The sequence below is a fragment of the Drosophila kikkawai genome, chromosome 3R (genome assembly GCF_030179895.1).
Source record: "Drosophila kikkawai strain 14028-0561.14 chromosome 3R, DkikHiC1v2, whole genome shotgun sequence".
In the NCBI taxonomy this organism is placed as follows: domain Eukaryota; kingdom Metazoa; phylum Arthropoda; class Insecta; order Diptera; family Drosophilidae; genus Drosophila; species Drosophila kikkawai.
Genome location: NC_091731.1, coordinates 33,960,759 through 33,982,229, shown reverse-complemented (window position 1 = coordinate 33,982,229; position 21,471 = coordinate 33,960,759). Strand labels below are relative to the sequence as shown.

The following is a 21,471-nucleotide window of genomic DNA, read 5'->3' as shown; positions in this document are numbered from 1 at the left end:
TATCTGCAAATGAAATTTTCCTTCAACGCATTTAGCCGCTGCCGACGTCGTCGTCGCCGCTGCTGCTGTTGCTGCTGCAATTGACAGTCAGACAGATAGATTGACATTTAAGCAACACTCTGCTCTCCATTTCCCTCTAGCTCTGTCTTTTCTTTTAAACTATTTCCCGTCTCGGTCTTATTTTGTGGTGCATTTAGACGCACCATCAAATTTTGTGTTCTCCTCGCGAGTTTTTATGGGCCGCAGCACTTTACCTCGAGAGTGTTGCATACTTTTCGGCTTTCTGGCTTCTCTTTGCCAGAATTTATTGGTTATCAATCAATAAACAATCAGTGATGGCAAGCAGTTGAGTCGAGAAAGAATGACTAGTACTCAATTTCTGGTGAATTTCTTTCTTAAATTTAATAGTTTTTGTCTTTTTATAATTTTATAACATTAAAAAACATATTTTTTAAATAAAATTATATAATAGGAAATTAAATCTCTTATATATTTATAATTATTTTAAAATTTACTCGGATTTATCTAGAAAATAGCCAAGATTGACAACACCGGTCATTGTCAAATATGCCGCCTGAAAAAGATTTGAGACCCTTTCAGTATTGATTGGTTGCCTGTCCACTGAAGAAAGTAATTCCATTATGAACGAAAGCCCCATTCTTTTCTGAAATTATTAATAAAGCCAAACAAAATTAAGTAGAGTAGAGGATTTGAGGGAGAAACCCTCAAATGTTCCCCCACCCTGCAGCATTCTCCACTGAATTATTAGCCACCATTTGAGCTGGGAGAAAAAGAACGGAACAAATGAAAAAACTTGCCCCAAATCTCTGTAGAAATCTTTAGCAAGTCCAATTAGACGTTTGGCAAATGGACACAACAGAACAGCAGCGGCAAGTCCGGCCGTAGAGGCGTCCGTCCGCCGGAGTTGGCAAACTAATTGTTCAACATGAAGCGGCAAAAAAAAAGAGGAGGAAACGAAAAGAAAAGAAAAATATTGCAGCCAAAGTTGGCGAGATTTTGTTGTTTGTGTGCAACAATTGTTGCAAGTCAGTTGGTGGCGCTAATGAAAAACGACAGGAGTTCAGGGGAGCGACATAGTTCGAGGGGAAAGACAAGTAGGAAAAAGCTACCGCCATTAAATTTTGCTTAATAAAGTTGCAGCTGCCGCTCCTCAAACACGAAAAAAAAGTAACGAAAAAAACTGCCAAGCATCAGCACTTAATTGTTTGAACAGTCCAAAGGAAGGAGCGGAAATTGGTAGCTTCCCCTTAACTCCTTCCTCATGTATCACAGGATACATATACATATATATGTATCCAACACCTGGAGGCAGTTCTCAATCTTAGTTCTCCCTCTTGATGTCTTGATGATGTCTTTCCGTACGCTCAAATTGAGTTAATTAAATGAAGACAGGCGGTGGGGCGGGGGATGTATATTTTCACCTGGCGCGAATGGAATTAATGAGCATAATGGGCGGAATCTCAGGCAACTTAAATGGCGGTTGGGCCGCGAAAGGGAGAAAGTTTGCAATTACCGAGCATTTATTTTTGTTAAATTCTAATTAATGCAAAACAAAGAAAATCTCACAAGGAAAGGCGGGCGCTGAAAATCTTCGCTTTTACTCTCCCGACTGCACTTTAGTTTTTCTTCTGCTTCGTCAGCTTTTAAATCATTTAAATTTTCCGCACGCATAAATAAATATTGACTTTTGTGGCAGGCAAGGCAGAGGCAAGTCGAGAAAACGATGTCTGAGGCTGCAAATAAATATGCAAATTCTTTGACTTTTGTTTTCAATTAACTTTTTTGCCGCTTCCGTTGTTGCCTTCTCTCTGGTTTTCTTTTACGATTTTTCCTGTCTTTTCAGTCGCGTTTTCCTCTAGAAATTTTACATTTACTTTCTAGTCACACAAGAAAAAAAGTACAAGATTTTTCTGGTAATGACTGCGAATTTGTTACTCAGGAAATTGTTCTGAAACTTATCAGATTTTTTTTTCAATAACCTTATTTCTTTCTGTGCAAAAAGAAAGGTAAAAAAACGTTACGAACGGTCTTCTATGTCAGAATATTTCGGGCGGCAGATTAAGCAAATTTGTTACATTTTGTGGTCCTGCTTTTCGCACATCCCCCCGTGTGGTTTATGGTCCTGCTGACATTTTGAGTAGTTTTTAATGGGCTCCATCGAACCCGACAAACTTGTCGACTTTCCTCGCTCCGGGCGGTCCAAGGAAAACACAAAATGTCCTTTCTTTCTCTGGCCAGCTGCCACACATGTGTGTGTTTGTGGTCCCTGGGTTTCCGTCCCCCCCAAAATAAGCTCATGAAATATTCCCTCTTAAACCACAGAACTTGGCCTATTCTTGGCCCTCGAGTAGAAGTTTTCCTTTAGATGAAACGAAGTCCTGTAACATTCATTAACCCATTTATGGGCACTGCAGGCAGCGCTGTTGTAGAGTTGTAATGACCAGCTTTAAGAGTTGGAATATGGCTTGACTTGGCACTAAGTTTGCATTATGCCCGAGGAAAACCCTTTCAAGTCGTTGGCCACTAACTGGGATTTGCAATCCCCGGTAATGTCCCGTCTTGGCAGCCAAAGAAAAGGTAGTGAAATGCAATTTTCCACACGACTGGCAAGCGACTAGAAGAAGGGGAGTATCTTTCAGGAAAAAAAAAAATTAAATATATATATAAAATAGAGAGTAAAATTTGCATAAATTCCCAGCACATATTGACTTTAAGCTAGGTGCCTTGTGGATCGGGGGATTATGTCACGGCTTAATTCAATTAGGACAGATTACGTATACGCCACGTGGCTGGCTGAATGGCTGCCCTAAGCGAAGGCCAAAAGGTCAGTGCTACGTCTAAATTTAAGACGCTCCAAGTCAACTACCTTTGTGCGGCAAAAGAATCCGCAAACAAATCCTTGATTTATGCGCACATCCTTGGGCAGCCAAAGCCAAACATTTATTTCCTTATCCACTTGTGCCAATGTGATTTCTCGATCCATCCTTGAGTTAACCCCCACTGCCCACTGTGTGCCATGGACCCTGGTCAAGCAATCAAGGCGAGTAAACGAATGGGCTACAGTAACTACTGGCCAAAAGGGGTTAAGAGATGCTATTAAATTACAAGTTAAATATAGATATATATATTTTCCTTATAAAGTACCATTTTTTAAGTTATTTAGGTTGTTTTTAACAATTTATGACATTTTATAAAATATATAACATTTTTATAGCTCACAAATATTTGATTTGTGTAAATCCTAAACTGATCAGGAAAAGGATTCTCCTTATTTAGGAGTCGCTGCACCTGTTCCTGTTCCGATTCCTATTCCTGGTCCTTCCTTTTGGCAACTCTCGGTTCGTGCACTGCGTTGATGATGATTTACTGTTGTGTTGCTGCGAGGATTTGCTCGTGTACTCGAGCGTGTCTGAGCACGCATTGTGTGTGTGCATCCTGTGTGCATCCGACATCCTTCGAATCCTCAGCATCCGTGCTTGCTCAACCAGCTTGATACATAACCTTGAATGCGGTTTTGATGTTTGTCTTGCATTCGACTCGAAATAGAGTCGAGTCTGGGCTCATCCTGCATCCTCTTGCTCTGTTTGATTATTTGTACAAATGGCCAGCCAACCAGGCAGCTTCTCTCTTCCTGCCATGTCCTGGCAATTCCACTGCCATGGCCATTGCCATTGCCATGCGAAAAGCGGATTGCATTCGTGTTCATAAATTGTGGAAGCTGAAATGGCTGCAAAACTGGCAGCAGCCAAGGAATGCTGCTAAAAAATTGCTGATAAATGATCTTTGCTGCCGCGCGTAGATATTTTAATATTTTTCCGTCTCAAGCTCAAGCTCAAATTCCGGGCAAAAGTCCGGGAAAAGTCCTTGGCTAAGGGCAAATCAAGTTCACTGCTGCAGCTGCCGGTGGCTGCAGTTGCTTTTCCTGCTTTTCCTACTGCTGCTTTTGCTGCTTTTCTGTCTGCTCACTTTGCTAATTCCACATAAACACTGCCAAATGGCAATCGTCTGAGCTTGGAGTCTCGGTGTTGTGAGCTTAGTTGTATTCTAGCTGAAGTTTTGAGTGGTTTAAATAAGATTTTTAAGTTTGTCAAAGAAAGAAAAATGTATTTTATAGAAAAATATTCATAAATAGTACTATAAATATTTAAATGTAAATAATTTGTATATATTAAGTCTTCAAAATCTTAATTAAACATATCTGAAGCTATTTTTAAAGCCCTTCCTGACAACTCTAAGCCAGACATTCCACGGCTTTTTTGTATAGCATACTTTCTAGGGACAGGATTTGACGCCAGCCTTCACATATGTATGCTGTCATGCTGGCATCAATCTCGCTGAGCTGTCACCAGAGTCTCGGAATTTCGGCACGGCCTTTTAGATGTTGTCTTATTAATGACCCCGCATAATTACCCCGCCTCGTTTGCTCGCTATTTTCTCTTTGTTAAAGTTGGAATACATGACCACTCTAAGCCAACCCAGAAATGAGAAAGAAAAACTAATTTTCTGCTGCTGATTTCGAATTAACTGAATGAATAAATGAAAGAACCTAGGCTACAGTGCGTTTCGTTAGATTATTTCCAAATGTATTACTTTCTATTAGTTTCTTTAACAATACAATAATCTCCTAAACATATTTTTGTAGTTTACGACCTTAAGCATTATTTTATAGACCATATAACATTACTCAACATCTTAAGTTGACATAAGCTTAGTGACTTATATTTATGAAACCCTCTGTTATTGCCATTTGTGGTTTAATTGCTGCAAAGGTCGCCTGGCACTTGCAAAGTTAAGTAATTCAATTAATGCTTGGCTTACTTTATGCAAATTTATTTTGATGTCCTTAACGTTATATGACCCTGTTTCTTCCACCTGTGACCACATGCAATTGGGGTAATCCAGATTTGCTGGACCAGGGTTTTGGGAAGGCATCCATGAATTTCAATTGCTTTACCAAAATTCCTATGAATTTTCATCATTTATTTAATGTTCTTGTCGCTGCCAGTGGCGTCCATAAAAATTTGATTGAAATGATTTTGGGGCCAAGTCGTCGCCATCACAAAAACACAGATAAAAGCTTTTACCTTGGCTTTCAGCTCTGTGTGTGTGTGTGTGTGTGGTTGGTCCTTTATATTTATTTTATTCCGTTCGCTCGTTTCTTTTTTTTTTAGGAGGCGCTTTTAATTAAAATCGAGTTTATGTGGCGTCCTCGTTGAGCTAAATTACTTGGCAACGTTTTCCTTTCCCCCCCTATCTCTTTCCCTCTGTCTAGGAGCAGGCAAAGTCTCAATCAAATGCCTAAGACCCTCGTGCCACACCCACATTTTTTGGCCTTCGCTTGCCACGCAGCGAGCTGCTATTATTTAATTTTTATGCCCGAGCGCTTTCGGCGCCGTAATTTGAGACTTGACAATTTGCCAACCAGCTCAGAGATACACTGGGGTAGAATTTAAATATGGAAATAATGGTTACAGTTTTGTTTTCTTAAGCTTGCTTAATTTTTAATAGGATTTTATAATGATTTAAAATATGTTCTTAAAGTGCAGAATGATATTTAAATAGGGAATTTAATAACTATATTATATTAATGCTATTTTTATCGTTTAATTAATATTTTCTCTGTGTATCCTTGTTCAAAGTGGGCTAAATACTCCCAACTGGTTACCATAATGATACTCTCAGGCCATCTTTTAAGACAAAAGATCTCCCAATCTCTCAATGTTTGAGGTTGTATCTATGTCAAGAGCCGCGTGCTCCGATTATGACACATTTAGTGGGCGGTTTCTGGTAAACCAGAGATTTTATTTATTGTTTTTGTCTCGGTTGCGGTTAATATCCGATTGTAATTTGATTTCCCTGCCAAGAGCGCGAACCCTATAGTTAAAACCAGAACTTGAACCACATTTTCTTGAAGGCTTTTTGACTAAATTATATATTTTTTTCACCCATATCTTTGCAGTGCTGAGCAAGGGACAGGGCGAGACCTGTCGCTACCGATTTCTGGGAAAATATGGCGGCTATTGCTGGATTGTTAGCCAGGCCACGATCGTCTATGATAAATTAAAGCCACAGAGCGTCGTTTGCGTTAACTACGTGATAAGGTGAGTCATTTGCAGTTCATATATTTTCCTTAATACTAACCGTAGAATAATGATGGGGGTCCCAAAGAGTCCGAATTGAGCTGGAATAAGGGTGGGATTTTTGGGGGAAACAATGCCGGATATTTGCTCATTACATTTTATCTTTTAATTAAGCTGCTAAGCGGAAAGTGAAATTCTCTTCATATTCTTTTTTCCTACCCATTATTAATCGACCGAATTTAATTTCTCCTCTCCCTCTCATTGAAAATATTTGTACTGCCTTGAAATGGGGTTGGGTGGCCGGAAGAGTGGGAGGTTGAGGGTGTGCTGCGTGTGCTCGACATTTGCATAAAGAATTCTGCGCCTCAGTTGGTGCTTTATGTAAGATTTTCTTCTCTCCTTCGCATCGATTTGGTTTTCTAATCCGTCATTTATTGAATTGTCACCAACGATTGGTTTGGGCTTTGGCCCAGATTTTTCTCCTTTTCCATTTGATAACAGCCACCAAATTAGCATCCCGCAATTGAATTTTCCTTTAAATTTCCATATTCATAATCGATTCGATATTTCTTTCTGTTTTCTCTCGGGTCTTTTTCCATTCGTGTTTGCTCTATAATACCATTTATTTTTATGAACATTGCGTGTGTCCACGTGCGGGTCAACAATGAATAATAAATTAACAATGTAGATGATGACACTCGGGCCACCTCCTCTTTCCTCCCCCAATCAAGCTCCTCTTTTTCAGCTCGACTGGTAAGTACCCCTCACGAATTTGTATTTACTTGAATTAAGCGTGTATGAGCAAATATTTGTGCATTGTTTTTGTTTATTTTTGTTATTTTGTTTGAATTTCACACTTGCCTGAACAGTAAAAAAGTAATGAATGAGACTGGTTCTGGTACATCCTACTTGCTTTTTTTTTTTCGGGGATGAGCTTATTTGATTGTTTTACCAAAAAAGTACAAATTCATTTTTAATTGTAACCCGTTTTTTGTGTGTGGTTAGAGCCTCGTGTCGGTTTTCATATAAATTCGTTAATTCACTAGCTCATGGGAATCAGCATCGTCAGCCACCACACTTTCACTTGGCTAAAATGTATTTTCGTTTACGACATGCCTTCGTTTTTATGCACAGAGAGAACATTTTGAGGATTTAATATTTTTTTCTATAAGAAAAGTTCAGTTTCCAGTATTTTAAAAAGTAAATTTCACGTTAACTCTATTTTCTTTTACACTAAAAATCTGAATCATTGTGAGCATTTAGGTATAAAATGGTACACAGATGCTTAAAGTTTTGAAATTCAATGCAATTTCTTTATGTGTACTCTTTGTACCCCCCCTTCGCCCGCACATGATGACGAGTGCACTGATGCGGTGCAAATGAATGCTGGCAATTTGCTTTTAATTCACACAACATGTGATTAGCCTCCCCCATACATATATTCCTCTCTGGTGTTCTTTTAACTGCGTCAATCAACTTGATTCAATTGTTCAATTCTTGATTAAACTTCTTACAAATCGATTGTGTAACTACGCAATGCGTAAAGGTCCCGATAAAAAAAAGAGAGAGGGAGCGAAAGAAGAGCATTATATTATTATTTATAAAGCAAAATGAGGGTGTACGGGTAACTATGGAAATACAATTCTTTAATAGATATTAAACTTGAAAGATGAGTTTATATTCTAAAATATGTTAAGGGTAGTATAATTTAACATTAAATAAATAACGTAAAATATTTTTAAACTAAATTTGTATTCATATTTCTTGAAGATTTCTCTATCTTTCATAAAAGTGTCTCCGTAAGTCGACTATTTTCTGCCTAGCATTTGCTATCCCATTTCCACTCGTGTGCATTTAAATGACAACAAATGTATTGCTTTGTAGTTGCTGCTTTTGTAATTTCCTTTTGCCTAATTGAATAAAAACAATATTACACAAGCAGAGAAACAGAGAGAGAGAGAGCGCCTTTGTCACAGTGCCAACTCTACAGAATCTCTTTGAACTTTGTTTACCTTTTTTCAATTCTCTCACTTGTTATATAGACGTTGTTGGGGTTTACTCTACTCTTGGCCTGATTTATAACTCTCTGATAACAGTTTTTTGTTTTAAAACGTAACAAAAGTGTGATAACTAACACTTACAAATAATTTCCATACAGAAGATTCCAAGAATAACTATTAGAAAGATTGTAGTTTCTAGAGATTACCCAGATAATCTCTTTAAATTTTAAATTTAGATAGATTTTTAAAAAGGAAATATCAAAATAGAAAGATTTCCCTACTACTTCCCTACCTAAGACTTTTCCTACCTTGATATCAAAACAAAGTATCAGAATTATTAAATTTTTCCCTAAACACAAAGCAAACGGATTAGATCAGCAAATTGTATACTTTTCCTCTCTCCCCTAATGAGATTGTCACTCAGTTGGCAGCTGGCTCAAGGTCGCTTATCTTTGAGAGCGGTGCAGCAATCTGTTTCAGATGCGTAATTGCCGCTGCATATTTATAGATTCTTACATTTTTTTGCGAGAAGCCAAGAAGAAAAGCGCCAAATAACTTTGCAAATTTCCCACGCCAATCCAATTAACATTGATTAGTTGATGTACCAACCAGGCTTTAAGCCGGGGAAATTTGCATTTTTATAGCCTGCCTTGCATAATTCCGGCCACGCGTTGCTTTTAATTACCAAATTTCGCTCACTCTGTTGCCTGGCCTTTTTTGTCTTGTAGATGCTGCTTGCTTTCCTTGATTTATCGCACTTGACAGAGCCTTCGGCTGGAGTCCTTTCTGCCTGCTGCTCCCCCCGAAACTTTTTAGCCCTAATGGAATTTACACGAGTTCTTAACACTTTCCCTGAAAGTTTTCCCGGGTTTCCCTGGGCTTAGGACGCCATTTTGTGGCCGGGCGAAGACTAAAAATTAAAACAATAAATTAAGAGCCAGCAAGGAAGGCGAGATGAGGTTGTGTCTCGGGTATAAAAATTATTCCAGTGCCGAAAACGTGTTGCATATTTTGGAGCAATAAAACTGGTTTCATTATGATTGCCCGACCTGCCATAAAATGAACTGCGAATCGCCTCGATGACTTTAAAAAGCAAATTACAGAGTGATCCTTTGTATTTGGCATCGCATCCCTTGTCCTCCATTATTCATGCTTTTATTTCGAACGACCTTTTTTGGCAGGGAATTCCATTTGCCAAGCCGCAGCATAAATATTTCATATACACATGCTCTAATCGGGATTATTGACGGCTTCTCTGGCCTGGGGGAAAGGCATCTCTATGTTTATATAAGGTTTCCCTCTCCCTCTCCAAGTTTTCCCTCCCTTTTCTCTGCTTAACCTTTTTCTGTTTTCTAGGGTTTGCTGTTTGCGTGGCCGTAATTTTGATTCTTTTGATTTCTTCCGAGCGATAACTTTGGTCACCTGGCTAATTGAAAAAGTTGAAGGGCAGTTTCACCTTTTTTTTTTACTCTCCCCGTTGACCTTAATTGCCTTGGATCGATTTTCCACTCAATCCGCACCTGCACATCTATGCCCATTCCGGTATCCCAACTCCGTCTGGGTGTCTCTCTTCGGAATGGTATTTGGCAGCTACACCCGGACAGGCGTTAAATTGCCCCGGAGAGTCAGTGCAGTAAGCCAAAGGAGAGATTTATGGCCACACAATTACCTAAAGGCTGTTACAATAGGATAGATGTGTTGTAGAAGCTAGCAAGGGAGTGGGAATGGGTGGGACAACTATACTTGGGAGTCAACAAAATGACTGCACAGGGAGAAATCTTAATAAACTGATATTAAATGACATTAATAATTGTAAAATTTTAGAGTAATGAAAGAGCATGTTGGAGAACTATTAACCTTTCTAAGGAGTAAACAAAATTTTACTTCAAGTTCTCATTTTAAAAATATTTCTTTTCTTTTTCTGTGTGTGCCTCGGAATGAAGAATAACGGTCTTTTCTATATATTTTTCCCCTCCGCCTTTCCACCCACTGATAAGGCTTAGTTATCTGGTCACGTAGTCAGCACCAGTTCGATGGGGAATTCTTTGGCCAAGTCCTTATTAAAGCCGCGTTATTAATGCGGCTAAGCGATGAAGTTATTCACTTGCCTCCGATAAACCAGGCTGGGCCAATTTATTATGCTAATGTTTCCTTTTTTCCTGCAACTGCCGAAATGTTGAGCGGAAATGTTTGTTGATTTCCGGCGGACTCAAGTGGACGGGACGTCACAATAATTAACTGTGAATGGGGCAACACTTTTACTGGAAACTGGCAACACTCAAGGGATGCCCTTAAAAGCGGAGTAGAGGGAAAAAAACATTTTACACACATGTAAGCCCATCAAATTCGTCAGGGGAGTGTGCGAGGGCGAGACGAAGCTTTACAGGATTTTTCTCTCCCCGAATCTCTCTTTCTCTGCTGACGAATTTAATTTGGGCGAAAACCAGCTTAAGGATGAGTTCCTTTTTTTTTTTTTTTCAGATCCTTGGGGCAATTGTTTGCTTATCACTGAGAGCCTTGCAGCTGATTCTGTTTTGATGAAGTTGCTCGTTCTTTATCTTTATCTTTATATGTGGGCTGTGACCCCATCAACGTCAACATTGCGTATACCCAACGTGTGTCGCTCAGCTATTATTTGTATAAATATTTTCATTTCATTCCTTCTTCGTAGCTTTTGCCTCTGCTGATGCTGATGTTGCTGATGCGCAAACCAAATGACAAATTCATAGTCACAGCTGAGCCCGCTGAATCAACTTGTTTGCATATTTATTATTTGTACCTTGATGGAAAGTAGGGAAAGCCAAGGAAAAGCGAGTGGGCGGGCCATTGCTGGTTATACAGCCCCCGCATGTGTGTCGTTAAATTATGTCCTGTGCACGAGTGGAAATTGCATTTTGATTGGCTTGTTGCTGCCGCTGATAGGACAGCATCTTGAGCTCTTCTTATTTATTTTGCACGCTTCGTTCTGGCTTTTTACGAAGAGTTTGGTTTGATTGCACATGAAAACGGTTTTATGCTTGGCATAAAATTTGCGTTGGCTTTTCGCTCTTCTTTTTTTCGGATATCGGACAAACGAAACGTAAACGTTGTAAATTTGCCAGCATCAAAAATGGATCTTCAACGTTATCGTGTAGCAAAACACAGAAAAAAATCAAGCTTAAATTTTAAATCTAAAGCATAATCATTTTAAAGCTTAAAAAAAAAGCCTGCTGGACATTTAATAAATTTTAAATTCTTGTATTAACATTTTTATGACCTTTTAAAATATGAAACTGGCTTAGCTTCGTTTAAGGAAATTTATTTTAAATATGATCCTGGCTAAATTATTACTGTCCTTTGTTCCCAGAAATGGAAACTTTCATCTCTGCTGTAAGCCTTTATTGATGGCCTCAAATTTGCATCCCAACTTGGGCGAGAGAGAGAGCAGTTCATAATTTGATTGGAAGCCGCTTTAAGAGCAGGCTTTAAAAGTTGATGGAGTGCTGCTCGCTTGTGGCCTGCTGTGAATGGAGGGGGAAAAAGTGCTGGATTACCATATTAACATATATCTGCGGCAAATGCCAAGGCAAAAGCAACGGCAACGGCAACGGCAACGGCAAGGCCTTGTGTGATACGCACAATAAAACCCGATAAATCCGCCCAAAATCACAAAATGTTACCAACTTGAAGGCTTTTTCACACGCAAAGAGGTGACTTTTTCGGCAAGGGAAACGCACGCGGAAGGCTGTTGCCGAACTTTTCCTCTTGGCCTTTGTATACGTATCAGAATGGCTTTCCCTTCCTTCCTTCCTTCCACCAAAATGTTGAGCTTTCCCTGGCCGTGCGTTGCATATTTGAATAAACGTCAATGTAATTGACACTTAACGAAAAAATGCGTAAGGACGAGGAGCGTGGTGAAGGTACAAAGATGAGCGAGAATGGGCCGAAGAAAAGTGGCTTTCCCCCGTGGGGTGGTGAGCCTTCGGGGGGTTCCACTTTTTTGTTCCCCCCAAGCGTAAGTCAACGAACTGAACGCGTGTCTCCTTCCTTGTGTGTGCACGCGTGTGCTTACCTGTTTATTTCCGCTTCCACCTGGTCCTGGCAGGCTACTACGTATACGCAATACGTATCCGTATTCCTCCGTCCGGCCAGCAAATTGCGTAATTTAGCTCAAGAAATGTATTTTCTTTTTCCATAATTTTAAAGTTGGCCAAGGCAGCAGCGTAGACGTCGGCCATAACCATCAGCATTATTCATGCGGCCCATTTGCCTTTTCCCTGCCGGCAGCTCCTCTAAGCGCTCAATCCTGTTAGATTTCATACTTTGTTTGCCCACTTTTTTTGCATGCACTGGGGGAAAATATCTCTTCATTTGGATATCAGGGATGCCCAGCCATTATACAGGGCTATGGGAACTTCAATATTTCTTAGAATATTGTAGAGAATAGTACTTTAAGTCAAGGTTGTATTTTGAACCTTTTTTGGTTGGAAATCATCTAGAAAATGGTATAAAATTAGCATTGATATTATTATATTTTTATTCAAATTTTCATTATGTTGAACACAAATCCCTCTTAACCCAGAAATATTAATTTAGAAGAAGTCCTTGTAATTCCCTGTGTACTAAACACCCTTTTTTGTGGCATATTTTTAGGCTCCTTCGGTCAGAGGGAAATCCCCTCTCTACTCCACTCCACTACAGCTATAAATACACGTGCCATGCCACCGCCCCCCTCACTAAGCTCTCTGCACCAGGCCCCCCTTTTGCACGCTTATGATGTGACAATTACCTAGCATACTTTTTCGGGGGCTGTCCCTGACATTTGTCGGACAATAAAATCTAAGCAAAAGGCAAATCAATTTCGCCTCACCTCCCGACGCCATTACAAAATTTATTTGTTTGTTCGCTGAGCTTTTTATGGCACTTCGATTTAACAGGGAAAACAGAGGAGTATAAAGGAAGGATCTGGTGGAGAATAAACAACAAAATCATCATATGTTTTGTTGTTCCTGCAAATATTTTGCGTCGCATTTGTGTTTGCCTTTTTTTTCTGTACCCTAAACGTTCTGGCTGGCTTTCTCTCATATATATATATATATTATTCTTTTCTCTCTCTGTGTGTCGTTGACTGGTGAAAGTGAAAGTTTTGCTCATTTTCCATGCCATTGCACGAGCCTAAATGAGCGTGCTCTCTTACGGTCTCTCCGGCTCTCGCTCTTTCTCGCTCTTTCACTCCCCAGAGGATTACATAACGAAAGTGAAAGTGCTCGGCACGGTGCGGCAGGAATAACAAAAAAAAAATTTCGAGTTCAAGGTCTCTCGTAGGCCGCATGCTCAAGAGAAATTGCGTTCTAGCAATATGTAAGAGAGATACAAGAGAAGTAATGAGAGAGGCCTTTTGGCTGGAATTTCGCTCTTTTACGCCTAAAAGTAGGCCGCAAATTGAGTGAATCGGTGCCATATTCCCGGGGCGTGGGTAACAAGTTCCTGCTTGCACCAGAAAATCACAAAACAGCTGAGCGGCCGAAATCTGTGGAGGTGTGAAAACCTTTGCCTTTTTTTTTTTGAGCGGGGGCGGCACGTGTACCGTTAAGCAAAATGGCGAGCGATTGCAGGTAACTCGGCTATCTGCCAAATTGTCTCCAGGTGGCGGTGCCCTTTGTTGTTGCCTTTAACTTCCTCCTGCTCCATTTTTTTTTGTATTTATTTATTTTTTGTTGGACAATAAAAGAACAAAGAAATGGAGATTTGGCAAAGTGTGGGAGTTTTAAGAGGCCGTTTTTCTCATTTTCACTTACTTTTGTGATTTTGTGATTTTAATATTGATTAAGAGTCCTTGATTTGCCTTGAAGAGAGACAATTTAAATTCCACGAGAATCGATAATAGCACTAAAATAAAAATGCGATATAAAAGCTTGATAAATATATCGATTTTATGTTCGATAAGAGTTACAAAGTGAATACTAATACTGTTTTAGCTTTTCGGTAAAATCAGTATCATTTTATGTACAAATATGTATGTTTATAACCATTTTAGGACTATACGTAATATTTGTATACGTATACGTAATATTTTAATACGTATACGTAATGTATTTCCATAATTTATTTAACTAAAAAATACTATAAAATATTATTAAATTACACAAAGCTCTACAGATTTTAAATCTCAAAAAACGTAAAATTTACCTTGAAAGAAATGGCGAAAGTAAAAACGGGAGCACGGCCGATAAAGCAGGATAGAAACTCGGTGTGGGACGGAGACAAACATCTTATCGCGCACAAACATTTGGCATTGCATAATTTGGGGCGCAAACGGCTGACAAATATTCGAGTACAGAAGCCCCGAAGGCTGGAGTTTTGGGGACCAAAAAAGCCAGAGTGGCGGTAAAAGTTCCCATCGTAATTGCAAATTACGCAAGCGAGGAGGAAGATGGAGAAAACCCGGAGAGCTCAGAGACCGAAGCAAGTTATCAGAATGGAAATGTTTTTTGGCATTCTTGGGGCGTCAAAGCGTCGGCCCTGAAAGCAGACAAAAAGGCGCAGGGATGGCGGGGAAAACACGCCAACTAGGCATAAAACTAAAGAACTTGGTCCCGAAGTTGACACAAGCCGCTGTCGAAGACAATAAACAAGACAAACAGTGACTCGATATAGAGAGAACTGAAGAAATTGGAGTAAGAGACTCAGTGTGAGAGTTAGACATTGCAAAATATTTTTATAAATTGGCTTTGTAAGTAAACAAGCTGTAAAGAGTAGGTAAGGTATATCTATGACCCTTGCAGGGTATTTTAATTTTTAATTTTTTTCGTTTTAATTTCAATTCAAACCACTTTGATGCCAAAGCTAAACAAGGAGTCTATGACCTTAGTTAATGAAACTATTTTTGAAAAAATGCTTTGATATTTTTTTTGACAACTCTAGATATATTTTCCATCCCCCCTCCCGATGGAAGGTCAGCTCTTTTTTCCCGCTCTCTTCTCTGGTCTACGTGAGCTGGAGCAATGCCAAGGCCTAAAATTCAGGAAAATTAATGAGAAAAGATTTTACAGAGAGCTTGGTGTAGAGCATATAAACAAATTCCGGACGATCTAGCTATTTATATTAATGATAATTTGCCGTGCTCGACATCGGGCGACAAACCGCTTGACTATAATCGGATCAGGGGGAAGCATAAATCTTGGGGACATTTTCTTTTTCTTTCATTAATTCTTTTATTTATTTCGCCACTTTGCTCTGCTTCTTGCTCCACTTGCAACATGTGACCTGTTGTAGATGAGGATAGCGCGGGGATATCCCACGCAATTCGCTTTAAATCTAATATTATTTTAATATTCGCTAGAATCTCATGAGTGTGTGCCTGTTTGTTTGTGTGGTGACAAACAACCAACCCATTCCATTCTACTTTTTTTCCATCCTATTCCGCTCTGTTTCATCGTCTAATTCAATAAAAAATTGTTTACACAAAGCCTCGGGGCGAATCGCACGGAATCAAGTGGAATAGGTTGGGCGAGAGGTCTATTTTCATGTGGATGTGGTACCCTGTATTAATAGAAATTGTTTGACTAACTTAGAGGAAAGGTGGAAGAGTCACAATATGTATATTATTATTTGTTATAAAGATAATCAGCATTTATAGAATCAATTTATTTAACATTTTAACATTTTAGTTCATTTTTATAGAGTTTTTCGTGCATCTAAAACATAAAGATTTAAATCTTTCTTTGATTTCATTTCTACAGGGTATCCTAGAACCGTATATCAATTATATAAAGTAGATCGCGAGTCACATGAATTTTGTCGCCGTGTCTAGATTGATTCGAATGGTTCGCGGTCTTGTCGATGTTGAAAGCCATTTTCATTTTCATTTTCACTGTCGCTTTCATGCGGCCAGCGTGTGCACACACCGAAAAAAATAAGATCAATTTCATCTAGCTATAAAGTGTATAAAAATAAGCCTACTCTTTTTCCTTTCTCATTTTTATAGAAATTATTTCATATACCAAAAACTTGGCTAATAAATATATTTAAATTATTAATAAATATTATTAAAAACTTGCTTAAATGAAAATTTGTTTCGGTGCAGTGAGAAATCCGATTGGAAATAGAAGTGGGTGGCGTTTAAACAGCGCGTGGCATGAGAATTTCCAAAATAGTCGAAATAAAAAAAAGAAAAGAAAAGAGGAATACCATTTTGGTCACATGCAGAACGATGAAAATGATGCAGGGAAATTGGGGGGGAAAAGCGAGGCACGTGGGCTGATTCTATCACAGAGAAACCGGGGAAAACTAGAGAAAGAGAGTGGAGAATGGAAGAGAAAATGGGCAAGAGGCTGGAACAAGTCTCGATACACATGTTCCTGAGTGACTTTTGATGGATGCCACGCCTCTGTTATATCCTGCAGGACCCTCACATTTGACTCCTCTTTTTTTATTTGTTTTTCCTTTCCTTCCTGTCTTTTTCCCGTTGGCCAAACCATTGTCCTTTTTTTTTAGGCCGTTTTCTTTTTATCAATTTGCGAGCAAGTTTATTAATTTTCCGGGCCCCAAACTAGATTTATATTTCTGGCCCCATAATGCCCAGCATAAATCAGTTTGACAGATGTGGAATCTGTTGGGATATGAGGGATTTTTTTTTTTTTAGAATTTTATGAGAAGTTTTTATGAGAGTTTTTGGAGAGATAATAGGATTTGGACAAGGAATCTGAAATGGAAATCGATTTCTATGGGATACTTGAGTTAGTTTGAGGTTTTTATTACTTAAAAAGAAGTTTTTTATGTATTTAAAATGTAATTAACCATATCGTATATTCTATACCATCATACATAATAGAACTTGAGCAGCCGAAACACTCCCAAAACTCCGATTATGTGCACTTTTTTCGAACATCGCGTGCCATTTGGTCATTATTAGTGGACTCTATTTTATTTTGGCCAGACATTGTTTGGACAGCAGACCCGGCGAGTTTGATATTAATTCGTGACAGACCTCCCCCCTAGAAAACCGCCCACAGGAAGGCCGGCAATCAATGGCGTTCTACTAGTCTTCTCACTGGCTAACTAACCGAATGAATAAATAAATGAGTGAATGAAAATGAAAATGGAAATGGCTTTCCTTTGATGACTTCGTTTCGAGGGCAGCTCTGCACTGATGGGGCCAATTTCCTCGACCGCCGCCATTTCAATTGCTGCGTTTTGGCCTTTTTATGAACGATTCGCAGTAGAGGAATACCCATCATCATCGTCATCTCCGTCATGCCAGCCATCAATCATGCCACGCCAAATTGTTTAGAATAAATGTTGTTTTAACTTATTATTATTATTGTTATTGCTGTTGTTGTTGCGTGTCAGCTGTCTGGACTTTGTTGCTCTTGCGGTAGCTTGTTATTTTAATTAAGCGTTTCATTATGTCGCTAATTTGTTGAAATTAAACCAAAAAAACAAAAAAATATAATATACAAAAAAAGCCGAGTAAGCACATGACAATCTGTTGCTACCGGAGAATGCTTCAAAACGTGTGACACAAATTTTGTTATTTTCACAATTATTAGACGGCGATACCATCTCATCATGGTGCAAAAAAATGGACAGACAGACAGCAAGCATTAAACAAATGCAAAGTACACAGGGAGAAATTAACAAAGATGTTTATTTATGAATTTAAATCAATGGAAAAACATTGATGCTAGAGGCATCCCTTTATAAAGATTTTTTTTTAGAGAAAATGTTAAACTATAAAAAAGTCTACAAAAATGCAAAGTTCTCTAGATATCTGATATCTTATACGCTAACGTATTGCTGTTGTAACCTCATACAAAAATGTGTCATATTTCTTTTCTGTGCACAACGACAATATATATATCCATATCAATCTCCCGTTTAGAGGGTTTGCCAGTTTTTGCTCTGCGCTCCGCAAACAGATGATAATTGTTTATTTGTGTTCTCACTATTTCGCACACAACATTCATCATTATCGTCGTGTGTATCTGTATCTCGGCTATAACTCATCCGATTCCTCACTCTTCTTGCCACTATTTATACTTTTTTTGTCGGTGGCTTTTGTACCTTTTGTTGGCTTTATTGCTTGGCGCTTAGATAAACACTCAGCACCGCGCAGGCTGGGTTTACAGATACAGATACAGATTCAGATACCACGGATACGAGACAGCAGGACGCTGAGGATATTTTGGCTTTTTGTTGGCTAAGGACACACACACAAAAAGTGTGATATATAATAGCCAGCTGTCTCCTCCTGTTCCACAAATTTCACCGAGAGTTGTCAACACTTGAGTGGCGTGTCGTAGCTGTCCAGCAAGAAAAAAAAAGAAGGAAAACATAAAAACCTTCTGGCTTATCGCAAAGGATAAATCAATATTGGTCGAGCTAAGATTTGGCCTTTGATTCGCTGTTGATTCGGTGGCTCGTAAATCGTGGATTATCCAATTCCCATTGCCTCCCTCGAATTTCCGATCGATTTGCGTCAACTTTGATAATCTTATCTCTGGGCCCCCCAATCCGCAATTAGCTGCTGGTCAACTCATGGCCCATTTATAATGTACTTACTAACCCATTAATGGATGTGGTAGAGTGTACACTGTGGGAAATATATGTTTGTTTTGAATATGAGTATTATAATGTTCAAAAGAAGAAGGATCTTTACAAGTTACTTTCCTAATTGTTTAATATACAAAAATCACATCTTCTTTATTCAAGCTTAATTAAACGCACCTACTTTCCTTTAGTATTCCCAAATATACCTCACTTCTTGGCCTTCCAAAGGCACCTGTTGGCCAAAGACTTTTTGATAACACTGATTGATAATTTATCAGAGCGATTATCTAACATCCTCAAAGGAGGCAAGTCACAGGAAGCTCAAGTCACAAAAGGAAGTGAACAAATAGGATAAAAAAGGACATGGGAAGATAGGGGAATATAACTACCAATTCATTGGAAGAACTTCACTCTCATCTGCTCATGCCTCGTCATTCCTCATTGTGTGATTTTTGTTCTGTTTTATTTTTTTTTTTTTTACCAAACTTGCACACAAAACTTGATTTGTTTTATGTCTCTCTGCCTGTATTTTTTCTTCATTTTCGGTCTTTTTCTGCGGCCCACTCTCTCCCTCTTTACGTGTCCGCCTTATCATCATATGTTCCCCGTCTGCATTGCCAAATCTTTTTTCGCCGACTTTTTTCTCGTTTTCGATTTGTTGTTTTTGTTTTTATTATTTTTTAGCTTTTTTCTGTGCAAAGAAGAAACCAGTTCCACCAGATGCCGGCCGGCACACGGGCACCAAAGCACTTGGAGAACGGAGAAACAGCCGTCGTCGTCTCCGCTGCTGTATTTGCACTTTTTTTCCCCGCCCGATCCAAAGCACTCCTCTCTCCCAACTCTTTCGATCCCAACCCTCATTGATCGTCAAAACACTCAACTCGGTGCTCTCTTGAGCGATATTAGAGTGGGTTTTATGCTCGGCTTGGCACGTATGCCAGATTGAAAAGCCAAAAACGAAATCCCCAGACCAGACTATCCCCAGACCAAGACCCACAATCAACCGGGGGCATTTCTGTGGAATTCCAAAAGCGTTTCCACCTGCCGACTCATATAGAGTCTATGGGTTACAGTGATGGTTAGAAGAATAGGAGTGATCTTGCATAATATTTAAAGTATTTAATATATATATTTTTTTTAAATATTACGTTTTTCAATTACAGTATTTTTAATATATTAATTCTTAAGAATTATTGTATAAAACCGTATTATATAAATAGCATAAACTTCAAGCTATTATTTTAACCTCGCCTGTATGTATCTATGTATCTACGTATCTTAGTATCTGTTAGACACGACGTGAGTGGAACAGCGTCGCCCCTTTCGATTTCACGAGTTCGACGCTTATTGAGCATGTTTCGCAAATTGTTGGCAGAATTACGTGGCAGCAGCCAAAACAACAACAACAACAACAATGGCCTGTAACTGACGGCGGAACTTATGAAATAATTCTCCAGATGCCGTGCATTTCAGAGGTGTGGAAAATATGGGGGTCAACGGGGAAAAAGGCGTATCTGACCGATTTGCAACTGCGCAAAATGATTTACTCACTCGATGCTCTCGATATGGACATGGTTTTAGATGTGGGCATACACTATATGTATCTATTATATATCTACATATATCTATATGTGCGCACAAAAGTCAAGTAGGTTTCTATTTAATTGCCGGATGCATTTTTACAGGGGACCATTAGGAAAATTCACACAGTATTCTTGTCATGGAAAGCTTTAAAAATTGGTAATTAAATAGCATTTTAATAGCACTTAACTTTCTGTACAAAAATTGACTAAAGATTTGAATTTACTTTCATGAAATTTGCGAGCCAAACATTGCCTTTTTCAGATGGGTAATAAAACATTCATGGTTTTATTCATAGATTATATACTGAGTTTAAACAGTTTTTCAGTTTTCAATAAGCTTGATTCACTATTCTGAAAATTATATATACATTGCGTATGATTTTTCATCGCTTTACAATGACTCTTGGAAATGAGCTGTTTTCTGTGTATTAAATAAATGGATTTTAAAATATTTATAAAATTATAAAACTTGTAATAAGCTGAATTAATATTAGTATTGTGTGAACTTTATTATCTAATTAGCTGTTAACCCAATTTATATTTATTGAATGCTTTCTTTAAATTATTTAAGATTTCCTTATCGATAACATAATTTAAGAATTTAAAAAAAAGGGTACAATGACTTCAAATACAATTAAGTTTTGTTTTTTGAATGATTCTCTTAGAGAGTATCTGTGTAAATCCAAAATCAATGAGGCTCTCCCCTATTGACTTAAATATATATAATCCACAAGATAAGCGAGTTCCCTGGTAACTTAGTAATTATATTTTGCGTTCAAATTCCAGCAGAGATAAGGCACCGATTTGCCCAATCCCTGCGTCATTGTCTTGAGTCACAAACAAGAAAAAATACAATATAAATACAAATGGGTTGGTGTTGTTGGGTTGTTATTCTTACGAGTAACTTCTAGCAGTCAGTCGCCTTTCTTATACATTTTTTTTTTTTTTTTTACAACTTTTTGGGGGCTTGTCATGGCGTGTGACGACGAGCTAGCATGATGCGGCACTTTGCGATCTGACAATCGAGTGCATATTGTGGGGAGTACTCTATATAATACTATATACATATATTCCAGAGCATGATGGTATGCAGACCGGTTTATCTGGACGCCGCCTGATTTATTTGGGTCATATATTGCACAGAGTTCCTGGCCGCATGCTTTTAATGTGATTGAAGTCCGACAGTTGATTTGTATTGTGGCCAAAGTAAACGTGAAGTGCTCTGAGCGCATTTCAGCTTGTCTGCGGTATGGTGGC

General features: G+C 38.7%; 1 protein-coding gene across 2 annotated transcripts in view; it reads left to right on the top strand.

The window, feature by feature from the left end:
* Positions 1-21,471, top strand: part of sima (HIF-1 transcription factor component sima) — a 70,023-nt gene that overhangs the window by 20,971 nt on the left and 27,581 nt on the right. For both annotated transcript variants that reach the window (XM_017182624.3, XM_070286296.1), the window contains exon 7: positions 5,981-6,122. In XM_017182624.3, coding sequence (XP_017038113.1) covers positions 5,981-6,122 — 142 coding nt within the window. The remainder of the gene's footprint in view (positions 1-5,980; positions 6,123-21,471) is intronic.